This window comes from Carex rostrata, chromosome 28 (genome assembly GCF_964058835.1).
Source record: "Carex rostrata chromosome 28, lpCarRost1.2, whole genome shotgun sequence".
NCBI lineage: Eukaryota > Viridiplantae > Streptophyta > Magnoliopsida > Poales > Cyperaceae > Carex > Carex rostrata.
The window spans coordinates 3,872,839-3,900,750 of NC_135945.1; the positions used below are offsets into that span (position 1 = coordinate 3,872,839).

Sequence of the window (27,912 nt, forward strand, 5' to 3'; positions counted from 1 at the left end):
GAGGAGTACCTGCAATGTGTTTTGCCGAAGGAAAGAAAAGGGTTAAGGATCCATCGTTACAATCCTTGGACTAATTAATTACAAAATAAACAAATTCTCTTGATCTAGCAAGGTGGAAAGATGAATATTGAAGCACAGAAAACATGCCCTGCAGTTTGCAACAGTGAGAAGCAGGAGGGTTTTCCTCGCAGGTTTTTTAACTATCAGCCGACTGCGTGGAGTTCTGACACTTTCATCACTCACACAGCCCCTATTCAGGTATACCGCCATACATTAATCTCTATATTTTCCCATGAAAATCAACTCCTAAGTTCTAGTTTGCTGTTGGGTGCCTTGTATATACTGGTTGTTTCATAATAAACAGAGAGTAGTTCTACTTCGTTGAAAAGAAAAGATATTTAACTGCTGTAAAATTTCTTTATTATCAATAACTGTTGTAAATTTCAAAAGTAATCAAAAGAGTGCTTGAATTGTATTTAAAATATCCAAGATTGATGGCAAACAATAAATAGGAGAACGGAGTAGGCCTCATGGACAAAATACCTACTTTTGGGTCTAATGGGCTCCTGAACCGTCTTATCTGCTTTAAGATCCGTGCGCACAAAAATTTATTCGTTTTCAAGACGGTCATGGAGCCCATTGAACCTAAAGTAGGTCCGATGGGCATCAGACATACTCCATAATCTATATATAGTTGGTGAACAATGAAAGACAATTTTAGATTTTCCACGCTAGTTTTATTTCCTGTTTACAATTGGAACAGTACTAACATTGAAAGCATAAGAATACTTAAACCCTCAGTTAATTAGTTGAACCCTTTTTCATTAAAATTAGTATATAAAAATTACCCAAGGCAAATTTCTTGAATATTTTTCAGAAAGCTCTTATTTGTACCAAATATATATAATACAAGACGAGTGTAATTAATACAGCACATTTGGTTTTGCAGAAGCCCAAAGAGTGGATCGGAGCAAGGATAAGGGAGCTAAAAGAGGAAGTTAGAGCAATACTTGTGTCCACCATTGACAGTGTGGAGATGGTGAACTTAATTGATACAATTGAACACCTTGGCATAGGTTACCACTTTAAGAGGGACATTTATGATGCATTAAGCCATCTTCATGATGCTAAACTAGTTAATTGTGATCTTCATCATGTTGCAACTCGCTTCCGGGTACTCAGGCAACACGGGTTTAACGCGTCTTCAGGTAATATAATATAAAATTAATTTCATCGGAAGTCATCTTTCGTATCAACTTTTGTTTCATATCAACCTTTTAAGAAAACAACTTATCTTAAATAGATGTTATCTTAAATAGATGAACTCCTGAACCTATTTTCTTAAAATCATGTTTTAGTTTTTAAATCATATATAGTTGCCTCTTGTTTAATTTTTTTTTTTTGTTTATAAAGTTGTATCTGGAGACGTAGTTAGGAGTGGGAGGGAATTGTCACATATTGGACTCATGTGGCTCCGCCTCTATCTCCAGACATTTAATTAATCGCTTAAGCTCACTATTTACTGTGTTTAAACATTTACAGATGTATTTCTCAATTTCAAAGATGATCAAGGAAACTTTGATGAGAATACAAGCAAGGACCCGAAAGGATTGCTAAGCCTGTATAACGCAGGGTATCTTGCGACTCCTGGTGACAAAATACTTGTTGATGCAATTTCATTTGCTAGGGGCCATTTCTCATTAATGCTCGATGATTTGAGATCCCCCCTAAAGAAACAAGTATTGCGTGCACTCAAGGTGCCGTTGCATAAGATGCTGGTGAGAGTGGAGGCAAGGTTTTATATTGAAGAATATGATGAGGAGGAAAACCGAAATGAAACATTACTTGAGCTTGCAAAATTGGACTTTAATACGTGCCAAACTCTTCATTTAGAAGAGATGAAGTCTCTTTCCCTGTGAGTTCAATATATAATCCTTATAAAACTATTCAATATGGAGTAGACTAAAATCTGTTTTATCACCATGGAAATAATTGCTTACCAACGGGGAATTTGGGATAATTATATCCGTGGAGTTACCCACCGAATTAGACATTTCCTTAGCCACGGTTTTAAACTATATGCATATATTTAAGCTGCAAATTACTTTGGATCAAACTTCACAAATCAGACCTACCAATACATGCATGCGTATATATGAATATGTGTGTGTATATAAATATATAAATATATGAGGAGAGTTCCAATGCCTCATTTTTTTTATACCTCATTATATCTCATATTTTATATCTTTATTTTCTTCATATTCAAAGTCTAAATTGTCGATCCGAACCGTTCAACATGATATCCATACTAAAATATGGTCAGGGATGAAATTTTATAATTTTTGGAAATTTTTTACTATTTTTTAAGATGTGTAGAAAATCACTGTTTTTTGAACGGTTCAAAAACAGTGATTTTGTACCTATCTTAAAAAATAGCAAAAAAATTCCAAAAAATATAAAATTTCATCTCCATGCATATTTTAGTATAAATATTTTGTTGAACGGTTCGGATCGACAATTTGGACTTTGAAAACGAAAATATAAAATATGAGGTATAATGAGGTATGAAAAAAATGAGGCATTGGAACCCTCCTCTAAATATATATATATATATATATAGAGGTTGGCTAAGATCAAAGTGGTAGTTCTTGAGGTTTGGTGCTACCAATTCGTTTTTTTATTTTTAAAGTTCAAAACGTCAATCCGAACCGTTCAAGTTGTTCTCCATATTAAATTGTGCTTGGAGACCAAATTTTATATTTTTTCTGAATTTTTTTACTATTTATTAAGCCACTTTGAAAACAACTGATCTAACGGTGGCTTCTGATTTTACTGTTTTGTTATGCCACCGTTGGATCGGCGATTTTCAAAGTGGCTTAATAAATAGTAAACAAATTTAGAAAAATGTAAAATTTGGTCTCCAAGCACAATTTAATATGGAGAACAACTTGAATGGTTCGGATCGACGTTTTGAACTTTGAAAATTGAAAAACAAATTGGTAGCACCAAAGCTCAGGAACTACCACTTTGATCTTAGCCAACCTCTATATATATATATAGGCTGTGGCTAATTTGCTGCCGGCAGCATTTCTGGCGGCGGTGCTGCCGCCCATTTTTCTGTTTTGTGATGTCCAAACAAAAAATCCAAACCGTTAGATGTTTAATCTATATTATAATCTACTTGGAGACCAAATTTTACATTTTTTGGAATTTTTTTACTATATATTAAGCTGGTTTGAAAACCGCTGATTTCAATGTTGCAGAAATTTACTGAAATCAGCGGTTTTCAAACCAGCTTAATGTATAGTTAAAAAATTCCAAAATATGTAAAATTTGGTCTCCAAGTAGATTATAATATAGATGAAACATCTAACGGTTTGGATTTGTTGTTTGGACATCACACGACTAAATATAGCCCCGGCAGCATCTCTGCTGAAATGCTGCCAGCAGCAATTTAGACAGACCCTATATATATATATATATAGAGTTAGGCTGGGGTGCTATGGATAGCATAGAGGCCTCTATGCTACGGCTCAATATTCGAGTTTTCAAAATCCGAACAGTCGATCCGAACTGTTCATCTTATTCTCCATATTAATATCTGCTTGGAGACCAAATTTTACATTTTTCTGAATTTTTTTACTATTTATTAAGTATTTTACAAAATTGTTGATCCAACGGTGGCTGCACAAAACAGTAAAACCGTTGGATTAGCGATTTTCAAAGTGGCTTAATAAATAGTAAAAAAATTCAGAAAATTATAAAATTTGGTCTCCAAGCAGATATTAATATGGAGAATAAGATGAACGGTTCGGATCGACCGTTTGGATTTTGAAAACTTGAATATTGAGCCGTAGCACGGGATGCCACTATGCTATCCATAGCACGCCAGCCTAACTCTATATATATATATATATGAGATGGGCTACGTTGAGTTGCGAAGTAAAATGCATTTCTATTTCACACAATATCTTCAATTTCAAAGTTCAAAACGTTGATCCAAACCGTTCATCTTGTTCTCCATATTGAAATGTGCTTGGAGACCAAATTTTACATTTTTTTGAAATTTTTTTACTATTTATTAAGCCACTTTGAAAATCTGAAAATCCGGATAAACAGTAAAAAAATTTGAACCACCGGATCGGCAATTTTCAAAGTGACTTAATATATAGTAAAAAAATTTCAAAAAATGTAAACTTTGGTCTCCAAGCACATTTCAATATGGAGAACAAGATGAACGGTTCGGATCGACGTTTTGAACTTTAAAATCACAAAATATGAGTGTGAAGTAAAATAGTCATTTTGCTTCGCAACTCACCGTAGCTCATATATATATATTTATATATATATATAGGTTGGCTATTCTACTTGCATAAGCATATGAGAGCATATGATTATAACTTATTTTTGTGTTTTCAATATTCAAATGGTTGATCTGAAGTGCTCAACATGTTCTCCATGTTAATATGTGTTTGGAGACCAAATTTTACATTTTTTGGAATATTTTTACTATTTTTTCAGAATTTTTTAAAACAGGGTTTTTCATATATATTTTTTTTATTATTTTTAATATTTTTTATGACTGAAAAATTCTGAAAAATAGTAAAAGAATTCTAAAAAATATAAAATTTGGTCTCCAAGCACATATTAACATGGAGAACATGTTGAGTGCTTTAGATAGACCATTTGGACATTGAAAACGCAAAAACGAGTTGTAAGCATATACCAACATATGCTTATGGAAGTAGAATAGCCAACTTCTATATATATATATATATATAAAGAGAGATGTTGGCTACTATCAAAATGTTTGTTCCTAGACCATAGAACAAACGCTTTGGTGTTCACATTTTTAAAGTCCAAAATCCAAACAATCGATCCAGACCGTTCAATATTCAATCTATAATAAAATGTGCTTGGAGACCAATTTTTACATTTTTTTATTTTTTACTATTTATTAAGTCAGTTTTAAAATCGATGTTTTCAATGATGCACAAATTTTTCATTGTTTATTAAAATCAGCGTTTTTAAAATTGACTTAACAATTACTAAAAAACTTCCAAAAAATGTAAATTTTTTGTCTCTAATTAAGCACATATTAATATACAGAGATCAAATCTAATGGTTTGGATCGACTGTTTGGATTTTAAAAATCGAAAACCAATTGGTTGCACCACGACCATGGAACAAACGTTTTGATATTAGGCAACCTCCCCGGAGTGCTTCCGGAGTCTAATTTTAAAATTAAATGTTGTACAGTTCGACCTAAGTAGCTCAATAAATTGGTTATATAATAAACACGTAGAATACCGATTTTTACATTTTTTGGAATTTTTTAACTATATTTTATGTCTTGAAAGATGGCATCTTTTTGGTCTAAAAATAAATGTCCATATAAACATATTGCCCTCATATGCTTATATAAGTAGAGTAGCCAACCTCCCAGTATTTATAAGTCCATAGTGTCTTTACAATGTAAACCTACGTACTTAATAAGCTTTGATACAACAAAATATACTTTCTTAGTTAAATATATTGTGTTTCATTTCATTATTACTAAACGGCTTCACTAAAAGTTTCAATACCTATTAGTGAACATAGATTATTAATACAGATATGGTTATAATGTTGTAGATGGTGGAAGAGCCTAAATATTGGCGAGAATCTAAAATATGGACGGGACTGTTTATTAGAGGTATATATCATTTGGTGTTGCGGACAATATTTTGAGGCCGATCAGTATAGCCGTCCACGGAAAATGATTACCAAGTTGTATGCTTTGCTCGCACCTATTGATGACACTTTTGATGTGTACGGCACATATGAAGAATGCAAGCTTCTAAATGAGGCAATACAGAGGCAAGTTATATACATATTTTACCTGTGATATGTTTTCTTCATTAGTTAAAATTAATGAAGTGTAATCTGAGTACTATATATATTGTCGTCCAGTGGTGATATTCTAACCGAAACATATCGTTGGCATGACTCTAGTGGAATGTATTTTATCATTAGTTGCTGAAATTATAATTGTAACCAAAATTTTCTTTTGAAGGATCTCTCAGACCTAAACCAAAGTTAGAACTTGAAAGGGTCATGAGGATTTAAATCGGGATGAAGATGAGAATCACCTCTGCAATTAATTGATAAAGATAATATCATCCGTATGAAAAGTTGTTATTATTGGAACTAACAGACAGTGGGATATGTAAGAAAGAGAATCTAGAGTTCTTAACTTAAAAAAAATCAAGCAAGAACACCCACCCCCGTCAACTTTTTTGTGAAAAAAGAAAAGGAAAAACGAGCTATATTTCAAATTGCACAGTTTCTTAATGATGAAAAATTACTATTTTTTATTTATATAGAGATAAATCTTCACAAGTATTTTTGTGAAAAAGGAGAAAAAAAAATCAAATGTTTGTTTTTCCGTTAAGTAAAAAAATATAGATGTTTTATTTTATAAATATAAAAGAAAACATTATATATATTTAAGATAAGCTTGGACATGTCATCATATGTTTGTTATTTAGTGAAACTAATGGTCTGAGAGGTGTCATCACAAGTTTTTTTTTGGGGATGCTTCATAATTAACTTGCGGAATTTTTAATTAACAGAAAATGCTTCATAATTAACGGAATTATTAATTAACTTGCGGAATTATTTATTAATAACATTATATATATTTAGTGAAACTAATGTCTGTACTGGGATCACTTGCTTGCAGGTGGGATGAAAAGGCAGTGGATTTACCGATGTACTTGAGGAACTTATGTCACCAATTCATCAAGACAGTTAATAGTTTTGATGATGAATTAGAGCCTAGTGAGAAGTACCGTTTGCCATACATTATCAAGTCGGTATGATACCATGTTTTTCTCCTTATGGCGAACTCTGCATATTTATATGATTTATTTATGTGGATTATTAATAATTATAAGTAACATATCAAGTTTAAAATTTTTAGGAGTGCAGAATCCAGATGTGTTAATTTTTTAAAACTGAGTACCTCCTAATATGTATACTTTCTATTTGATAATTATTTTCATCCTGACTTTTCGAATATATATCTTATTTTATGGATTTTAAAGTTGTAATGCATTTTACATTTATATAAATAGGCTCAGATACTTATTGACGGTTACATGCAAGAAGTGGAGTGGCGTGTGAGTGGGTATGTACCATCCCTCCATGAGCGCAAAAAACCCGCAATAGACGATCATGTTGGCTCCCTTGTGGTTGGTTTTCCTTTGTTAGGAACTCCAGGGGAAGTCATCACCAAAGAGGTCTTTCAGTGGCTCTATACTTTCCCAGATGTCACCGTGGATTGCATGAAAATTGTTAGATACACCGACGATGTAATAAGTCATGAGGTACCAAAATGACCTAATTATATTAAAGATGATTTAGTAATTGATTTGGTGTGCTATAAATTGAAAAGACATTTGTTATACAATGTGCAGCAGGGGAAGAGTAGGAAATAGATTTTCATTTTGTTGTTTGATTATGTATTGCTTTTAATATTTCTGACTCAATTGCTCTAGTCGAATTAGACATAAATATATATAGTCTCGTGGGAACCAACTGATCATCTACCTCAGATCAAATATTTAAGAATCTAGAAAAGAGATTCATGATTTATGGTAAGAACAAAAATCAAGATATTGGAAAAGTGCAACTTCAAATCAAACTGGAAAATTGAATGCATTGATGCATTGATTAAAAAAAACTAAAGTTTTTACTTAGTAATAGTTCTAGCTTCACAATTTGTTTTCATTTGATGCTTGCAGCGTGAGATTAAGTCCGGGCAAGGACCAACAACATTTGACTGCTACAAAATCGAACATAAATTAACAAATGAAGAAACAACTGAGAAGTTCCAGTCGTTTTTAGAGGATGCATGGAAGAGAGTAAACCAGGCATGCCTTCACCCAGCTGATGTTCCCATGACAGTATATGAGATACTTGTTAATCAGTGCAGACAAATGGAGACCTTTTATGTTTACTTCAATGATGCATTAAACAAACCCAGCAATATGAAAAAAATAAGTTCTATGCTGCTGCTGGAACCCTTCGCTCTTTAAATAAGTCAACCGCATGCTATTACCAGTCTGGATGGCTCCCATACAGAGAATGAAATAAATAGGTTATTTGATAGTAGTTGTTAAAGAATAAACTCAAACACAGTCAGATTTTGAGGCAATATTAAATAAGTTGAAGGGGCAAGCGTTGGTCATCCTGGGCATATTAATTATGTTTTTCACTTGTTTTCTAGTCTAGTTTCAGTTGGTTCTGGTATTAAGTCGTTTGGAGTTCTCTATAAAAAGTCAAGGCAGTTTTAGTAACCAAGTGTCTGGTTTAAGTGCTGCTGTTTAGAATTATGTTTTACATTTATTCTTGTACGAATTTTATGAGTTTACTTTAATGGTAAGAGTCTATTAATAGAGTTGTATTCTGTTATGGATGTAAGAGAAGAAAATATGTTTAAGAATTAATAGAAAGAAATTGTATTCTTGTTTCTCTTTCTTAAAAAGAATTTTGTTTTTATCATTAGCTACGTCTTATATGTACTCTATACTTGTATATTTTAAGTTAACTTTAACGGATAATAGACAAATAATAAATAATTATTAAATAATTTGATAATTTGAGTAATTGTGTGGTGCAAAATTGTTATATGTCCAGACCTCGGATGTTTCCCTTTTGATATTATGTCTGCCTCTTAGAAATTGGGAGAGGGAAGGCCTCATGGAGACATGGGAGGTTTGAATGTTTCTGCTTCTTTTAGGTTCACCCTTGATGGCCTACTGTTCATGATTAGTTGTCAAGAGAGTTTATTGATTGTGACGTTTAACTCCTGACAGGTGGAAGTCCTGCTGTTAGTTATATCAATAGACTTTTCAGGTCTTATTGAACACCTCATTACAGGATTTGGGCCTATTGTCAACGGAACTAAATAGTAAAGCTAAAGGGGGCTCATGTGTAAATATTTATCATGTTCCATTGGTTTTCATAGGTGTGTATATCTATTGTGTTTAAATATGCCATGATGCATGCATGATATGGAAAATATGGTATTCTATTCAATCAGTGCATATGTATGTTAAATTATTTATTTATTCCTCATTAAATTGAAGGGTGTAGGTCTAGTTTAAAGACTTTGCAGTCTTTTCTAGTTTAGGGACATTGGAATCCATGAGGTTCAAACGGAGGGATACTTTGTGATAACTTATGAGAAAAAAGAGTAAACAACACACAACTCCCATGAAACTCCCTTCCCATTCATGTTTTATTGATCGAAATTTCTGTGATACAAAAATTATGTGATAATTAATTTCGGCTCCAATAGCCCTCTCAAATAGCAAGCCTAGAAATCAAAATTAGGAAAGAATAAACTAGAGAAACAAATAAACTAGGATCCTCAATCCTATCTTTACATATTTTTCCTTCTATCTTTAGACAACCTAAATAAGAAACAAATATGCTGGATGTACTGCTGCCGAATCTGTCTTGATTTGCTCCAATACTTTGGTCATTTGGGATTTTTATCATGCTTTGGTCATGTCTTTGGCATCAAGTCAAGAGTAAACAAGTCATTTAAAAGTTAACCACGTTGGATAACAAAGTTATTATTGGGTTAAGGCTCAATGTAGGGGCAATTTGGTCATTTGGTAGCTTGAATTAATTTAAATTATATAAGAATTGGCTTTGAGTCATGTAGAATTGAATTTGGGTTGATTTGGGATTGACTTGAGTTGATTTGGACTTAAAATGAGAAAGTTATAGGTAAAAATGACTTGGAAGGGCATTTTTGTGAGCATTTTAATAGGCAACGCCTCTGTGAAATTTTCTAAGAGACTTGGGCTATAATTTGAGCTTTTAACATGGTTATCTAAGTAAAATTGGAGCTTCAGGGGCAAGTTTTGTTAGATTTTAAAGTGGCCAAGGGCTTGTTTGGAAACAATCAGGGACTTTGCTTGTGCATTCTTCAAACTTCAGCGTATGGCATGCAAAATAGGCTTGGCTTCCAGTCGGAGTTCAAGTCAACTTCGATTGATTGGGTTTGGCTTAATCAGGTAGGCTTTGTACACTGACAAAGGGGACCCGCATTGTCAGGGGTTGTTGGGCCTCAATCTGACGCTTCAATTTAAACTCTTCTTCAGGATTCGTGCATCTTTTAAATATTCTCAACTGCACCAAGATCTGAACGATACAGACTGCTTCAAGAGTCGCACCACCTTGAAATGAACTAGGGCTTCATCCTGACAGGTGGGCCCGACTTCTCCAGTCCGATTCCGGCCACGGCAAGGCCAGGGATTGGCATGGCTATGATCGTCATGCTATAGGGAGTCCACTGCACCGCTCCACATCCTCTGATGATCGTCAAAAACAACAGTCTAGGGTACCGGTGGAAACATCAGTACCGGTTGAAATCAAGTTGATTTGTTCATGGTTTTGAATGATTTCTTCACGGAATCACGGCTGAGCTTGAATTGAGGTTTATAATGCGATTGCAGCATTGAATTAGGGTTTTAGGGTTGATTCAAGGGATTTGGTACTGAGAGTCATTGGTCTGAAGGAATTGTGTATATAACTCTTATTATTGTACACAGTTACATTGACTGTGTAGAAACCACTATTTTTAGTGTCTCTTTTTGGAGACATGACACGGTTCGGTAATCGTCTACAACTAGCTCCTCTATTCATACACGACATTCGCTAACACGGTTGTGTAACCGTGTGACATTAGCTTTTGGACAGGGATGAACAATTAAAGTTCATCAGAAGTCTTAATTGGAAGTGCACGTACGTATAGGCTAGCTGGAGCGAAACTATTTAGAAAATGCAAAGAGGTTTGAACCAGGCTAAACATCTACTAAGGATAGTATGTACATTCTGGGCAAGTTCATACAATTTGCAAGGCCTGAGAGTTATACAAAGAATTGGTCCAACAATTAGACGCCATAAAAGAAATAGCCACAGGTGCAAGACATGAAAATGTCAGAAGCAAACAATAACTTTACTACGAGAAAAGGAAGCAAAAGAACATCAAGTCCAGGTCAGCGCCAAATCATATGAAGAGTCAAACCCTTTGCTCTCAAAACAATGGGCCCATTCACCGGCAAATCATTGGAACAGAGGAATAGTGAAGAAAACTGAAATTTGAAATAGACTTCAATTATTCATTATTCTAGTCGTGTGAGGTTAATGGTAGAAGAGTAGAATAGTGGAAGAGTATTGTTAAATGAGATAAATTTATCTCTTGAAAAAAGTTAATTCCTCTATTGCACCTTTCTCATGAAATAGAGAATTGACTCGTAGAAGAATAGAGGGAGGGATTAAAATACAAAAAAACATGAGTTTGACTACAAAAGTTCAAATCCAATTCCACTATTCTCAATTTCCCAATTCCACTCACTTCTCTTGTTCAGTGCAGTGTTGTAAATAATGGTATGCGGTTGTCAGACGGACAAGGTACTGCCGAGTAATTATTCAAGAATAATCGAGAATAATCAGCCATATTCGGAAATAATCAGTCGATTAATCAGCCTAAATGGACGTTTTTTACAACACTGGTTCAGCAAAAATAGAACTTTTTTTCCACTCTATTCCTCTATTCCACTCTTACCGAACGGATTCAATATGAACATCCAAACTAAAGAAAGAACATTGTTTACAATAAAATTATTGGGCTTTCATTTTCCGCTTTTTCATATGAACCACAATATGTTTGTTTACATCCAAACTTAACTATTGGGCCTTCGATTATGGGCCTTGAATCGCCAGTTTTCCAAAATACATATTTTGGTTCATGTAAGACTTTTGTGTGGATTATTTTCGAATCTAAACCGTTAATATCTCAAATAACTTCGTTAAGTCAATGAAAGTAAATAATCTTTCTCAAAAGCAGAGAATAAAATTTCAAAGCAGTGAGAATTAAATCTTTTCAAAACCGATTTTATTGCAGCTAGTATATATATTCTTTAAAGCAGTTTATTGGGCTCTCGGAAAAGAAACCTTTTTTTTTCTCTCTTGGCATCTGCTAATAAAGTCAAAGTGGAAATATTTTATTGCACTATATATTCTTTGTCTTTTACTAGAGAGATGTAAGAAAAATTATAAGCGCAAATTTGATATAAAAAGACATAAAATTTTCTCAGCTCTTCAATCGAATTAATGCTTGCTCTCAATATACCATACCCCATTATAAAAAGCCTAAGAAAGCATCCTTTTCATGGTTATGCCTAGATTCATTAAATAGTTAGGTTTTTTTTTAATTCATACATCAAGCCCAGAATTTTGACTATTATAACATTGGTGTTACTTCAGTCATAGTGATAATGACTTCAAAATTCATTACATAGACCTCAAACAGCGAATACAAATCATTCAAAGCAATCTAGCTTCCTTACGAGTGATGCATGCAAAATTTATAAATTCTCTAGTTCATTTTGTATGAAGTCAAACGGTATAAAAAAAAAAGATTTTAAAATTAATTTTAGTGTGTGTCCAAATAGCAGTATTGTTTTACCACTTCATGATTTTTACGAAATAAATTTGAGAATTTTTAATTTTACATGTAAATCAATCACTCGTAAGGTATAGATCGGATTGAATGGTTTAGAATTATTGTTTGAATTCTATTTGATAAATTTTAGAGAATCAGTCATTTAAATTTCCAAATTACTTGTGTTTCCTGTAATTAAGATTTTGTTTGAATTATTTTTGAAAACTGAACCGTTGAAATATCAAATAAATAATTTTATTAGTTAAAAGTAAATTAATTAGTGCTTGATTAGACCTGTACTCCTTTAAATTAGAAACCCTCTTAAAAAATTTAAGTAAATTTTGTAAGAGGAAAAAGGTCCTCCTATGATCGAGTTATTATAATTGAACACCCGTTTGAAAGCTTATAAATACAATTCCTGTAATAATTTTTAGGTGTTTTCATTTGTATTTATTATGTTGTTCTTTCTTGCCTTGTATAGACAATTTGAAAATATATAAAAATATGAAGAAAAAAAAAATTCCCCTAGCTAGATCTCAAATTCTTGTATTGCTTTTTGGGCATTTGACTTTTGACTGACTTTTTAAAAAAAAAAAATTCGTCTTATATATATATTACTTTAAAGTAGACCAACTCTTAAGTAAAATTAACAGTTAATATTGTCAATTTTATTTTTATTTTTATTCCTAAACCGTGTAATTAATGTCAGTATACATTATTGATCCATTAAAATAAGAAAAGTCAGCTTGCATAAAAGTATTTAATTGATTTTATGTTAAAAAAATGTTTCATTTTTCAAGAATGTGTTTATTCGTATTTGTAAAAACAGTACATTTTTCTTTTGGAGTTTGATAATTGGCCCCAAACAAAATTCCCGAACGAGTCCCCCCAAGTACTTAATGTATAACTTTCATTTTCAGCGCTCATATTCAAGTACTATATTTATAACCATTTACAATGTTATTCGCAATCTTTTAAAACTCTATCTACAAGTATTAAAATTCTAAATCTGAATAATTTTTAACTTCCAACTACTTTTGTTTTCAAGCCAAAAAATGAAAGATTCATTTCACCCACTCTTTTTTTTTTCCTCTGATCATTCTCATACATTTTTCCGACGATCTGTGATTAATTTTGCAAATGTAAAAATATGAATGTTTTATACTCAATTTTTTCTTTCAAATGAGATCTATGAAGAAATATTTTTGAGTTACTTTTAAGTCGTTGTTTTTTTTTAAGTAAAGGCCATTAACACTTTCAATTCTTAAGCATTTAAACTTATGATTTCTACCATTTAATCTACTACGTTGAAACATTTAAACCTCAAATATAAGTTAATTTTTTTATTTTTTACGGCTAACACTTTTGACTACGACGACTTTGTAGAAGATTGGTACATCTCTTGGAATGCAGCTTCTCAACCATTTAAACCTCTGATGTCTACTATTTAAACTACTATGTCCAAGCGTTTCAAACTTAAATCGTAGCTATTTTTTTTACACCTGACACTTTTGACCACGTTGACCTTCAAAAATGTTGATACGCATCTTGTAATATTGTTTCTCAATCACTTAAACCTCTGATGTCCACCATTTAAACTACTGCGTTCAAACGTTTAAAACTCAAATTAAAGTTATTATTTTTTTAAAACATACATTTAAATCTCACATAAGCATACAATTCCAAATATGATATAAAATCACTACATATAAATTTCAAATAATCATATAAATCTCTCATATGAAATAAAACACTACATATAAATCAAAGTTATTGTTTTTTTTAAAACATATAAATCTCATGTATAAATCTCAAATAAGCATACAATTCCACTACACGGTCTATCACATATAAATATCATGTCATTTCGTCTGAATGGGTACATTTAACACACCTTATTAGCCTGCAAAATACCTATCTGCCCACTGAGAAGCAGGCCCGGCCCTGGTGCTGTGCAATTAAGGCGACCGCCCCGGGCCCTAAAATTCAAGGGGCCTCCAAAAAAAGAAAATTGTATATATATAAAAAAAATTGTATATATTAAAAATAAATAAAATATTAGAGCTCAAATTTTGTATATATAAAAGACTCAAATTTATCTATAAATAGGTATGATCTATTGGCATATCAATAAAAAGCCAGACCGACTAATCGCCTCTAGTGATATTTATTGGGTCTGATTTAGTCAGTTTTAAACCAAACTGAATTAGTTTGGACTAAATAGTTCGGATTTTTCGGTTTAATGGTTTAAAACTGAATTATAACTTTGGTTCGGTTCAATTTTGAAATTTTCAAAACCGAAATAACCGAACCGACCGAATTTTTATATATTATGAATTTGGTCTGGACTGTCCCGGTTTATTTCTTAATCAATTGCTTTAAATACTTTACTTTATTTTCTAATATCCCGGTGTATTTCTTAATACCTCGGTGTATTTCTTAATTTACTTCGGTTTATTATAAATCAATTGCTTGAAATAAAAAAAATAATATATTTCGGTTTGAACTGAAGAAACTGAAGAAACCGAAATAAAACTTTAGTTCGGTTCGGTTCTGTTCGGTTGCAATGCTAAATTGGTTCGGTTCGGTTCTACTTTTTAAACCTAATAAGAACTTTCGTTTGCCTAGTTTGGTTCAGTTGAAACCGAACCGAACCAATGAACACCCCTAATTACTTCCATAAATACTTGAACACCATATGCTTATAATTATTACGTTTTAAAAGTCCAAATAGTTGATCCAACCGTTCAACATGATATTCATATTAAAACGTGCTTGGAAAGAAGAAAGCAAAAGAATAGAAATGGCCGGTTTGGTTGTCAAGAAAATATCAGTAAACTGGTAAAGCCTTTTGTTGACAACCATCCTATTTTTAGCATGCTGATAATTATGTTCTGTCCAATTAAATATATATTAGTTAAATTCCAACACCACATAACATAGCGCGTATGATTATTTTAAGAGTCCTGTCGACCTCTCTTGTAGATAGAGGAACCAGGTGTTAGTCAACTAAATTAATAAAATTTTATTTATGTGTTACTAATTTGTCGGTTACTATCAGTACAAATGTCTCTCTTTCTTCAAATGCCACCGTTACACATGGAAGTAGACAAACATAAGAGATGACAATTAAATAATAAACAAAACTAAGATAAGCTCACCATGCCCACCTAGACAGTCTAGAGGGCAGAGGGTAGCTGATTGAATGAACTGCCCGATCGCTGATTAAGAGACACGTCTCTTTGCATGTGGAATTTTCCTCAGTACTTGCTCTTACTTCATTTATTTATTGCTCTTACTTCATTTATTTACTGAGTTTAAAGTCTCGCACTACAACAAAGTAGATATTTTTTTGCAAGGGAAAAAACGCTTTTACGACGGTCATCCGTTGCAAAAAGTACGGTCGCAAAAAGAAAAAACTGAACAATGAGAGTAGTCCGTCGTAAAAAGTCACTTTTTTATCCTTGCGAAAAGTGTCTCATTCTTGTTGTGTCAGTTTACTGTTTGATAAATTATTTTATTATTTTATTTTTAATTACTTCAGATAAGCAGAATACATAATAAGAATTCAATGTAATATGAAATATGTAAATTATTTATTATATCTTAAAAAAATGATAGAATTATAATAAACCTAAGCAATTTCATCAAAATAAATCCTAACCCTAAAATTTTAAATCCGGAGTTTTATTTTCTGCGGTAACTAAAAATTACTAATACAGACTTGTACATAGTTTGATCCGATACAATCCTGTGTGTACTGATCAGTCCGAGTCAGAGAATATCCTTAACTGGAAAATCGCTGAAAAAAAATTAGAAAAGTGGGGTGAGGACTGAGTAGAATATAACAGCAGATCCTAATTAATTTCATAGTACTACATTTGTTGTTTTTATCACTTCACAGCTTCCACAACTTACAACACTGTGGGGTTCATCTCGTCTCCAGTTATTCCAGGGCACATTGTTCAGTCTGCTATTCCAAAGGCAACTGTTTTTCTGAATTTTGAAATTTTATGGAGACCAATAGGACTAGACTAATTTTGTTCCTTTCTAGAATTTTTTTGTCTTTTCTGGAATTTTAATCTATAATTTAAATTAAATTTAGAGTTAAAATTAGAATATTTTTTTTAAATTTAGTTTGGTAATTATAATTATAAGTTAGAGTTTTGAAAATTAGAAGTCAGAGCATTGAAAATTACAAGTTAGAACATTTTTTTTTGTCTAGTATTCAATTAGCTAATGACTTTGAATTCAATTAACTATTTAAATCTAATTCACAATTTTTTGTTTTTCTTACAAAAATTTTGAATTCGTCTCTGTCTTATAGACTCTATCAAAAATCTGGACGAATTTTTCTCTTGATCCAATAAATTTTCTACAATAGGAGAAAAACATGATTTGTATTGCATTTGTTATCACTCGAAATAAAAAAATATCTGGTGTTAAGGATAAGAGCAAAAAAATTCTTATTTTAAATAATATATATTAGTGGTTAGTGGTCAAAAATGGGCTCTACTAAGGGCAAAACTGTCTCTAATAATGATATTTTTCATTGTTAGTGGTCAACAACAGATAGGGGACACAACTTTGTTTCATTAGGTTTGGTACATTATTTAGTAAGAGTAGGGCCACTTGGATTTTAAAAGTTTATAGAAATCTATAGGTCTAGATCAACTTTGTTTTTTCTTGAGTTTATTTGTTTCCTTTGGAACTCAGATTTGTTTTTATTTTTTATTACGTTGAAATATTTAAACCACAAATATAAGTTAATTTATTTTTATTTTTTACGGCTGACACTTTTGACTACGATAACTTTGTAGACAATTGGTACGTCTCTTGGAATCCAGCTTCTCAATCATTTAAACCTCTAATGTCTACCATTTAAACTACTACGTTCAAGCGTTTAAATCTTAAATCTTAGCTTATTTTTTTTACAGCTGATACTTTTGACCACGTCGACCTTCTGAAATGTCGATACGCATCTTGGAATGCAGTTTCTCAACCACTTAAACATCTGATGTCCACCATTTAAACTAGTGTATTCTAGCGTTTAAAACTAAAATCAAAGTTCTTATTTTTTTAAAACGTACATTTAAATCTCACATAAGCATATAATTCCAAATATGAAATAAAATCACTACATATAAATCTCAAATAATCATATAAATCTCTCATATGAAATAAAACACGACATATAAATCAAAGTTATTATTTTTTTAAAACATATAAATATATTTCACGTGTAAATCTCAAATAAGCATACAATTCCACTACACGGTCTATCACATATAAATTTCACGTCATTCCTCTTGAATAGGTACATTTAACACACCTTATTAGCCTACAAAATATCTATCTGCCCACTGAGAAGCAGGTCCAGCCCTGGTGCTGTGCAGCCAGGGCGACCGTCCCAGGCCTCAAAATTTAAGGGACCTCTGAAAAAAATATTGTATATATTAAAAATAAATAGAATATTAGAGCTCAAATTTTGCATATATAAAAGACTCAAATTTATCTATAAATATAGTTATGGTCTATATATTGGCATATCATTAAAAAACCAGACCGACTAATCGCCTCTAGTGAAATTTATTGGGTCCGGTTTAGTCAGTTTGGAGCCAAACCGAATTAGTTTGGACTAAACAATTCAGATTTTTTGGTTTAATGGTTTGGTTCAATTTGCTTTTTAAAACCGAATTATAACTTCGGTTCGGTTCAGTTTTGAAATTTTCAAAACCGAAATAACCGAACCGACCGAATTTTTATATATTATGAATTTGGTCTGGACTGCCCCAGTTTATTTCTTAATTCCTCGATTTATTTCTTAATATACTTCGGTTTATTATAAATCAATTGCCTGAAATAAAAAATTAATATATTTCTGTTTGAATCAAAGAAACTGAGGAAACCGAAATAAAACTTTAGTTCAATTCTGTTCGGTTGCAATGCTAAATCAGTTCGGTTCGGTTCTATTTTTTAAACCTAATTATAACTTTGGTTTGCCTAGTTCAATTCGGTTGAAACTGAACCGAACCGATGAACACCCCGTAATCGCTTTCATAAATACTTGAACACCATATGCTTATAATTATTACGTTTTAAAAATCAAATAGTTGATCCAAACCGCTTAACATGATATCCATATTAAAACGTGCTTGGAAAGAAGAAAGGAAAATAATAGAAATGGCCGGTTTGGTTGTCAAGTAAGTATCAGTAAACTGGTAAAGCCTTTTGTTGAGAACCATCCTATTTTTAGCATGCTGACAATTATGTACAGTCCAATTAAATATATATTAGTTAAATTTAGCGCTTATGATTATTTTAAGAGACCTGTTGACCTCTTTTGCAGATAGAGGAACCAGGTGTTAATCAACTAAATTAATAAAATTTTATTTATGTGTTACTAATTTGTCTGTTAATATAAGTACAAATGTCTCTCTTTCTTCAAATACCACTGTTACACATGTCGATTTGCTCAGAATTTGTAAACATGGAAGTAGACAAACATAAGAGACACGTCTCTTTGCATGTGGAATCTTCCTCGGTACTTCTTCTTACTTTATTTATTTAGTGCGTTTAATGTCTCGGTTTACTGTTTGATAAATTATTTTATTATTTTATTTTTACTTCAGATAAGCAGAATACATTAAGAATTCAATGTAATATGAAATATGTAAATTATTTATTATATCTTAAAAAAATGATAGAATTATTATAAACCTAAACAATTTCATCAAAATAAATCCTAACCCTGAAATTTTAAATCTAGAGTTGTATTTTCTGCGGTAACTAAAAATCCTAACCCTAACATTTGATCGGAAGCTAGGTTGATATTCATTTTGAAATTTCATTTTTTAATCAAAACAGTTGGCGGATCAGAATTACATCTATGTACTCAATATAAGAATAGAGATAATAAATTGAGCCGACGCTTAAAAAGAGAACAATAGTCTGAACTATGAAATGGGAAACAACATCGATCCTAACCGAAAAGAGATATGTGCAATTAATTCTCAACAACATTTAAATTCATATGTTTAGATTTTCTATTTTAAATTTGACGGTCCATATAAGAATAAGAGGAGTGCCAATTGATACGGTACGGATTGAACATATATATTTTGTACTTATATATATATGCCCGCCTAAAATTAGTCTACTTTGAAGTAAAGGTTGGAAGTCGAGGCACCTAACTATTTAAAATATATGACGGACTTTTTTAATTGAGTTTTGAATTACTTGCGACCTCTCACACAGATAGGGGTGGACCTATATTGGATTTTGAGTTTTTATGGAGATTTATACCCATCTTGTTTATCTTCTATTGGTTTTGAATTATTCTATTAGCTTCTCACCAAGCAAACTTTAGCTGCTTTATATACATGTTTGTGTTCCAAGCTTGTCTGATGTCTGAGGTATTTGTAAGAACTTGCTTATTTTACTGGTACGTAATGAAACTGGTGGGTTATACAACTTTTATTGTATAATTGAATATTAGTTTTGTAATGAAACTGGTGGGTTTTACCCACTTTAATTTGTCAAAACAAAAATTGTTATTTTTTGGAGTTTTGATTTGTAATTTAGGCTGAATTTTGAGTTAAAATTAGAATATTTTTTTTGAATTTTGATTGAAAACTAGAATTATAAGTTAAAACATTCAAAATTAGAGATCAAAGCATTGGAAATCACAAGTTAGAGCATTGGTTTTATCAAGTACTCAATTAACTAATTTATTTGAATCTGATAAGTTAAAACTAGAAGTGAAAATAAAGTTGCTAATCCTAACACTTTTAAGCTAATAATCACCTGAGAAGGACGACTGACAAGGACTCTAAAAATAAACTGAATTTATTAGCAATCTGGATCGATAATTCGTACCCATCAGGATCGGACTTATAGACAATCCTAATTCGTACCTGATTCGTACCCATCAGGCGATACTGATGGCTTAATTTGATCGATCCAGATTGCTATTTCTCTACTGGTGGTTTAAGATAGGCCAGGAATATTTAAATGCTATACATATAAATGGTATAGTTAATTATCAGTCCTTTATTAAAAAAATAATAATTAGTTAATAATCAAACAAAAACAGGAGATCGATGCATGTTCTATATATATAGGAGTACTTGCAATGTGTCAAGGATCCATCATTACAATATTGAAGCACAGAAAATAAACAAATCCTCTTAATCTAGCTAGGTGGAAAGATGAATAGTGAAGCACAGAAAACATGCCCCGCTGTTTGCAACAGTGAGAAGCAGGAGGGTTTTGCTCGCAGGTTTGTTAACTATGAGCCGACTGCATGGAGTGTTGACACATTCATCACTCACACAGCCCCTATTCAGGTATACCACCATACATTGATCTCTATATTTTCCCATGAAAATCAACTCCTAAGTTCTAGTTTGCAGTTGGGTGCTGTATATATACTGGTTATTGTTTCATAATAAACAGAGAGTACTTCCACTTCGCTGAAAACAAAAGATAATTAACTACTGTAAAATTTATTTATTATCTATAATGTTCGATATATATATTATCCTCTTTTGATTGCAAATTTCGAAAGTAATTAAGAGTCCTTAAATTGTAATTAAAATATTGAAGATCAATGGCTATATATATATGTGAGAACGGAGTAGGTCCGATGGACATCATACCTACTTTTGGGTCCAATGTGTGCTCCAGAACCATCTGATATTCTTTAAGATCTGTGCACACAAAAATTCCATATTTTTCAAGAGTAGGCCCAATGGCCATCGGACATACTCCGCAGTCTATTTATAGTTGGCCAACAATTAAGGACACACAACAAGAATGAGACACTTTTCACGAGAATAAAAAAGTTACTTTTTGCGACGGACTACTCTCATTGTTCAGCTTTTTCTTTTTTGCGACGGACGACAGTCATAAAAGCGCTTTTTTCCTCGCAAAAAGTATCTACTTTGTTATAGTGACAGTTTCAGTCTATTTACAATTGGAACAGTACTAACCTTGAAAACAAAAGAATACTTAAACCCTCAGTTAATTAGTAACCCTTTTTCATAAATTGAAAGTTACTGATACAATTAGTATATAAAAATTACCCAAGGCAAATTTCTTGAATATTTTTCACAAAGCTCTTATTTGTACCAAATATATATAATACAAGATGAGTGTAATTTACAGAAGCCCAAAGAGTGGATCGAAGCAAGGATAAAGGAGCTAAAAGAGAAAGTTAGAGCAATACTTGGGTCCACCATTGACAGTGTGGAGATGGTGAACTTAATTGATACAATCGAACACCTTGGCATAGGTTACCACTTTAAGAGGGACATTCATGATGCATTAAGCCATCTTCATGATGCTAAACTAGTTAATTATGATCTTCATCATGTGGCAACTCGCTTCCGGCTACTCAGGCAACACGGCTTTAACGCGTCTTCAGGTAATATACAATTAATTTCATCGGAGGTCATCTTTTGTATCAACTTTTTAAGAAAACAATTTTTTTTTTTTTTTGAGAATAAGAAAACAACTTACCTTAAATAGAAGAACTCCTGAATCATGTTTTAGTTTTTAAACCATATATAATTGACTCTTGTTTAATCAGTTTTTTGTTTATAAAGTAGCATCTGGAGACGTAGTTTGCAGTGGGATGGAATTGTTACATCTCATGTGGCTCTGCCTCTATCTCCGGACATTTAATTAATCTCTTTAGCTGACTATTTCCTGTCTTCAAATATTTACAGATGTATTTCTCAACTTCAAAGATGATCAAGGAAACTTTGACAAGAATATAAGCAAGGACACGAAAGGATTGCTAAGCCTGTATAATGCAGGGTATCTTGCAACTCCTGGTGAGGAAATACTTGCTGATGCAATTTGTTTTGCTAGGGGCCTTCTCTCATTAATGCTTGATGATTTGAGATCGCAACTAAATAAACAAGTATTGCGCGCACTCAAGATACCCTTGCATAAGATGTTGACGAGAGTGGAGGCAAGGTTTTATATTGAAGAATATGATGAGGAGAAAAGCCGAAATGAAAGATTACTTGAGCTTGCAAAATTGGACTTTAATACATGCCAAACTCTTCATTTAGAAGAGATGAAGACTCTTTCTCTGTGAGTTCAATATATAATCCTTGTAAAATTATTCAAGAATCTGTTTTATCACCATGGAAACAATTGCTTACCAACGGGGAATTGGGGATAACTATATCCGTCGACTTACCCACAGAATTAGACATTTCCTTAGCCACGGTTTTAAACTAGATGCATATATTTAAGCTTCAAATTACTTTAGATCAAACTTCACAAATCAGACCTACCAATACATGCATGCGTATATATATGAATATGTGTGTGTGCATATAAATTTATATATATTTATATATAGAGAGAGATTGGCTAAGATCAAAGTGGTAGTTTCTGAACTTTGGTACTACCAATTCGTTTTTCAATTTTCAAAGTTCAAAACATCGATCCAAACCGTTCAAGTTGGTCTCTATATTAAAATGTGCTTGGAGATCAAATTTTACATTTTTCTGATTTTTTTTTTACTATTTATTAAGCCACTTTGAAAATCGCTGATCCAACGGTGGCTTCTGATTTTACTGTTTTGTTAAGCTATGAGGTTGGCTAAGATCAAAGTGGTAGTTCCTGAGCTTTGGTGCTACCAATTCGTTTTTCAATTTTCAAAGTTCAAAACATAGATCCGAACCGTTTAAGTTGATCTCTATATTAAAATGTACTTGGAGACCAAATTTTACATTTTTCTGTATTTTTTTACTATTTATTAAGCCACTTTGAAAATCGTTCATCCAACGGTGGCTTAACAAAACAGTAAAATTAGAAGCCACCGTTGGATCAGCGATTTTCAAAGTGGCTTAATAAATAGTAAAAAAATTTAGAAAAATGTAAAATTTGATCTCCAAGCACATTTTAATATAGAGATCAACTTCAACAGTTCGGATCTATGTTTTGAACTTTGAAAATTGAAAAACGAATTGGTAGCACCAAAGCTCAGGAACTACCACTTTGATCTTAGCCAACCTCATATATATATATATATATATAAAGAGCGAGAGAGAGAGAGAGAGGTTGGCTAATATCAAAATGTTTGTTCCTAGACTATAAAACAAGTGTTTTGGTGTTTACATTTTCAAATTTCAAACAGTCGATGCAAACCGTTCAATATTCAATCTATATTAAACTGTAGTTGGAAACCAATTTTTACATTTTTTTATTTGAATTTTTTACTATTTATTAAGTCATTTTTAAAATTAGTGTTTTCAATGATCCACAAATTTTTCACTGTTTATTAAAATCAACAGTTTTAAAACTGACTTAACAATTAGTAAAAAAATTTCAAAAAATGTAAAATTTTGGTCTCCAAGCACATATTAATATGGAGATCAAATCTAATAGTTTGGATCAACCGTTTGGACTTTAAAAATTGGAAAACCAATTGGTTGCACCATGGCTACAAAACAAATGTTTTGATATTAGCCAACCTCTATATATCTATCTATCTATCTATATATTTATAGTCCGGCTAAATTGCTTCCGGAAGCACTTCGGCAAAAGTGCTTACGGATCCAATTTTAAAATTACATGTTCTAAAGTTTGACCTAACTAGCTCAATAAATTGGTTATATATTAAACACATAGGAAACCGATTTTTATATTTTTTTGGAATTTTTTAACTATATTTTATGTCTTGAAAGATGGCCTCTTTTTGGCCTAAAAATAAAAGTCCATATAAGCATATGCCCTCATATGCTTATATAAGTAGAGTAGCCAACCTCTCTATATGTATAAGTCCATAGTGTCTTTACAACCAAATATACCTTCTTAGTTAAATATATAGTGTTTCATTTCATTATTACTAAACGGCTTCACTAAAAGTTTCAACACCTATTAGTGAACATAGATTATTAATACAGATATGGTTATATACATGTTGCAGATGGTGGAAGAACCTAAATATTGGCGAGAATCTAAAATATGCACGGGAGCGTTTATTAGAGGTATATATCGTTTGGAGTTGGGGACAATATTTTGAGGTCGATCAGTATAGCCGTGCACGGAAAATGATTGCCAAGTTGTTAGCATTGCTAGCACCTATTGATGACACTTTTGATGTGTACGGCACATATGAAGAATGCAAGCTTCTAAATGAGGCAATACAGAGGCAAGTTATGTATATATTTTACCTGTGATATGTTTTCTTCATTAGTTAAAATTCATGAACTGTAATCTGAGTACTATATATATTGTCGTCCAATGGTGATATTCTCACAGAAACATATCCTTCAAATGACTCTAGCGGAATGTATTTTATCATTAGTTGCTGAAATTATAATGGTAACCAAAATGTTCTTGAAAGTTAGAACTTGAAAGGGTCAGATTTAAATCGGGATGAAGATGAGAATCACATCTGCAATTAATTTATAAAGATAATATCATCCATATGAAAAGTTGTTGTTATTGGAACTAACAAACAGTAGGATATTATGTAAGGAAGAGAAGCTGGAGTCCTTCCTTAACTCAAAAAAAAAAAAAATCATGGAAGAACACCAACCCCCCTCAACTTTTTCATAAAAAAAAGAGGAAAAACGAGCTATATTTCAAATTGCACAGTTTATTTATGATGAAAATTGACTAAGAATAATATCCCCAATTGTTATATATTTATTGCTAAGTAGCATGTGCTGGAAGAAAATTTTGATAACACAAAATGAACAGGTGAAAAAACTAGTTTTTATTTTTGTGAAAAGAGAGAAAAAAAATCCAATGTTTGTTTTTCCGTTAAGTAAAAAATATAGATGTTTTATTTTATAAGTATAAAATAACATTATATATATTTAAGATAAGCTTGGACATTTGTCATCACAAGTTTTTGTTATTTAGTGAAACTAATGGTCTGAGAGGTGTCATCATAAGTTTTTTTCTTGGAGATGCTTCATAATTAACTTGCGGAATTATTAATTAACAGAAAATGCTTCATAATTAACGGAATTATTAATTAACTTGCAGAATTATTTATTAATAACATTATATATATTTAATGAAACTAATGTCAGTACTGGGATCACTTGCTTGCAGGACGGATGAAAAGGCAGTGGATTTACTTCCAATGTACTTGAGGAACTTATGTCACCAATTCATTAAGACAGTTAATAGTTTTGAGGATGAATTAGAGCCTAGTGAGAAGTACCGTCTGCCGTACATTATCAAGTCGGTATGATACCATGTTTTTCTCATTATGGTGAACTCTGCGTATTTATATTATTTATTTATGTGGATTACTAATAATTATAAGTGACATATCAAGTTTACGATTTTTAGGGAGTGAAGAATCCAGAGTTGTTATTTTCATCCTGACTTATCGAATATATATCTTATTTTCTGGATTTTAAAGTTGTACTGCATTTTACATTTATATAAATAGGCTCAGACACTTATTGATGGTTACATGCAAGAAGTGGAGTGGCGCGTGAGTGGGTATGTACCATCCTTCCATGAGCGCAAAAAACCCGCAATAGAAGGACATATTGGCTCCCTCGTGGTTGGTTTTCCTTTGTTAGGAACTCCAGGGGAAGTCATCACCAAAGAGGCCTTTCAGTGGCTCTATACTTTCCCAGATGTCACGGTGGATTGCATGACAATTGTTAGATACATCGACAAGTTATTAAGTCATGAGGTACCAAAATGACCTAATTATATTAAAGATGATTTAGTAATTGATTTGGTGTGCTATAAATTGAAAAGTCATTTGGTATACAATGAGCAGCTGGGGAAGAGTAGAAAATAGATTTTCGTTTTGTTGTTTGGTTATGTATTACTCTTAATATTTCAGACTCAATTGCTCTAGTCGAATTAGACATAAATATATAGTCTGGTGGGAACCAACTGATCATCTACCTCAGATCAAATATTTAATAATCCAGAAAAGGGATTCATGATTTATGGTAAGAACAAAAATCAAGCTATTGGAAAAGTGCAACTTCAATTCAAACTGGAAAATTGAATGCATTGATTAAAAAACCTAAAGTTTTTACTAAGTAATAGTTCTAGCTTCACGATTTGTTTTCATTTGATGCTTGCAGCGTGAGATTAAGTCCGGGCAAGGGCCAACAACATTTGAGTGCTACAAAATCGAACATAAATTAACAAATGAAGAAACAACTACGAAGTTCCAGTCATTTTGCGAGGATGCATGGAAGAGACTAAACCAAGCATGCCTTCACCCAGCTGAGGTTCCCATGACAGTACTTGAGGTACTTATTAATCAGTGCAGAGAAATGGAGACCTTTTATGTTTACTTCAATGATGCGTTCACCAAACCCAGCAATCTGAAAAAAATAAGCTCTGCTTCTGCTGGAACCCTTCGCTCTTTAAATAAGTCAACCGCATGCTATTACCAGTCTGGATGGCTCTCATGCAGAGAATGAAATAAATAGGTTATTTTCTTGTAGTTGTTAAAGAATAAACTCAAACAGTCAGATTTTGAGGCAATATTGAATGCGAAGTTGAAGGGGCAAGTGTAGGTCACCCTGGGCATATTAATTATGTTTTTGACTTGTTTTCTAGTCTAGTTTCACTTGGTTCTGGTATTAAGTCATTTGGAGTTCTCTATAAAAAGTCAAGGCAGTTTTACTGACCAACTGTCTGGTTTAAGTGCTGCTCTTTAGAATTCTGTTTTACTATTCTTGTATGAATTTTAACGGTTTACTTTAATGGTAAGAGTCTATTAATAGAGTTGTATTATGTTATGTATTTAATTAACAGAAGAAAATATGTTTAAGAATTAATAGAAAGAAATTGTGTTCTTGTTTCTCTTCCTTAAAAAGAATTTTGTTTTTATCAGTAGCTATGTCTTATATGTACTCTATACTTGTCTATGTTAACTTTAGCAGATAACAGACAAATAATAAATAATTAATAAATAATTTAATAATTTGTATAATTTGTATTATTGTGGGGTGCAAAATTGTTATATGTCCAGACCTCGGATGTTTCCCTTTTGATATTATGCCTGCCTCTTAGAAACTGGGAGAGGGAAGGCCTCATGGAGACATGGGAGCTTTGAACGTTTCTGCTTCTTTTGGGTTCACCCTTGATGGTCTACTGTTCATGATTAGTTGTCAAGGGAGTTTATTGATTGTAGAGGCGTTTAACTCTTGACAGGTGCAAGCCTCCACCATTAAATTGATGAGGAAAAAGGATATAGATTTTTCGTGATCTATTTTCAACATTTAGCTTTTAAATTTATAAGAATCCCAAGATACACAAAATAAGATTATTGCAAGCGCACAATCTATCATTTTAGTACTTGAGGTATCGATCAAATGGAAAAGAGGAGAATATAATTTTTACTAAAATTAGTAGACCTCGTAATAACATCCCCGCTACTATAT

The 27,912-nt window shown here is 32.1% G+C and overlaps 2 protein-coding genes across 2 annotated transcripts; both read left to right on the forward strand.

The window, feature by feature from the left end:
* On the forward strand, nt 1-26,972 carry LOC144545860 (alpha-humulene synthase-like). Its single transcript, XM_078294428.1, has 7 exons — nt 1-258; nt 950-1,208; nt 1,543-1,915; nt 5,638-5,862; nt 6,728-6,860; nt 7,122-7,373; nt 26,602-26,972. Exons 1-7 carry the CDS (start codon nt 121-123, stop codon nt 26,944-26,946), a joined length of 1,725 nt encoding a protein of 574 aa, XP_078150554.1. The 5' UTR covers nt 1-120; the 3' UTR covers nt 26,947-26,972.
* LOC144545864 (sesquiterpene synthase TPS2-like) lies at nt 20,656-24,766 on the forward strand. The gene is made up of 4 exons (XM_078294431.1): nt 20,656-20,856; nt 21,677-21,935; nt 22,240-22,612; nt 24,459-24,766. Exons 1-4 carry the CDS (start codon nt 20,719-20,721, stop codon nt 24,709-24,711), a joined length of 1,023 nt encoding a protein of 340 aa, XP_078150557.1. The 5' UTR covers nt 20,656-20,718; the 3' UTR covers nt 24,712-24,766.
* Nucleotides 26,973-27,912: the final 940 nt, after the last annotated feature.

Bases quoted from the DNA above. Each gene is read 5' to 3' on its own strand.
- LOC144545860 (XM_078294428.1), top strand. From the start codon at position 121: ATGAATATTGAAGCACAGAAAACATGCCCTGCAGTTTGCAACAGTGAG. The intron at 1,916-5,637 runs GTGAGTTCAATA...ATAATGTTGTAG, and splicing joins GAGATGAAGTCTCTTTCCCT to ATGGTGGAAGAGCCTAAATA. The intron at 7,374-26,601 runs GTACCAAAATGA...TGATGCTTGCAG, and splicing joins ACGATGTAATAAGTCATGAG to CGTGAGATTAAGTCCGGGCA.
- LOC144545864 (XM_078294431.1), top strand. From the start codon at position 20,719: ATGAATAGTGAAGCACAGAAAACATGCCCCGCTGTTTGCAACAGTGAG. The intron at 20,857-21,676 runs GTATACCACCAT...TGTAATTTACAG, and splicing joins CTCACACAGCCCCTATTCAG to AAGCCCAAAGAGTGGATCGA. The intron at 22,613-24,458 runs GTGAGTTCAATA...TACATGTTGCAG, and splicing joins GAGATGAAGACTCTTTCTCT to ATGGTGGAAGAACCTAAATA.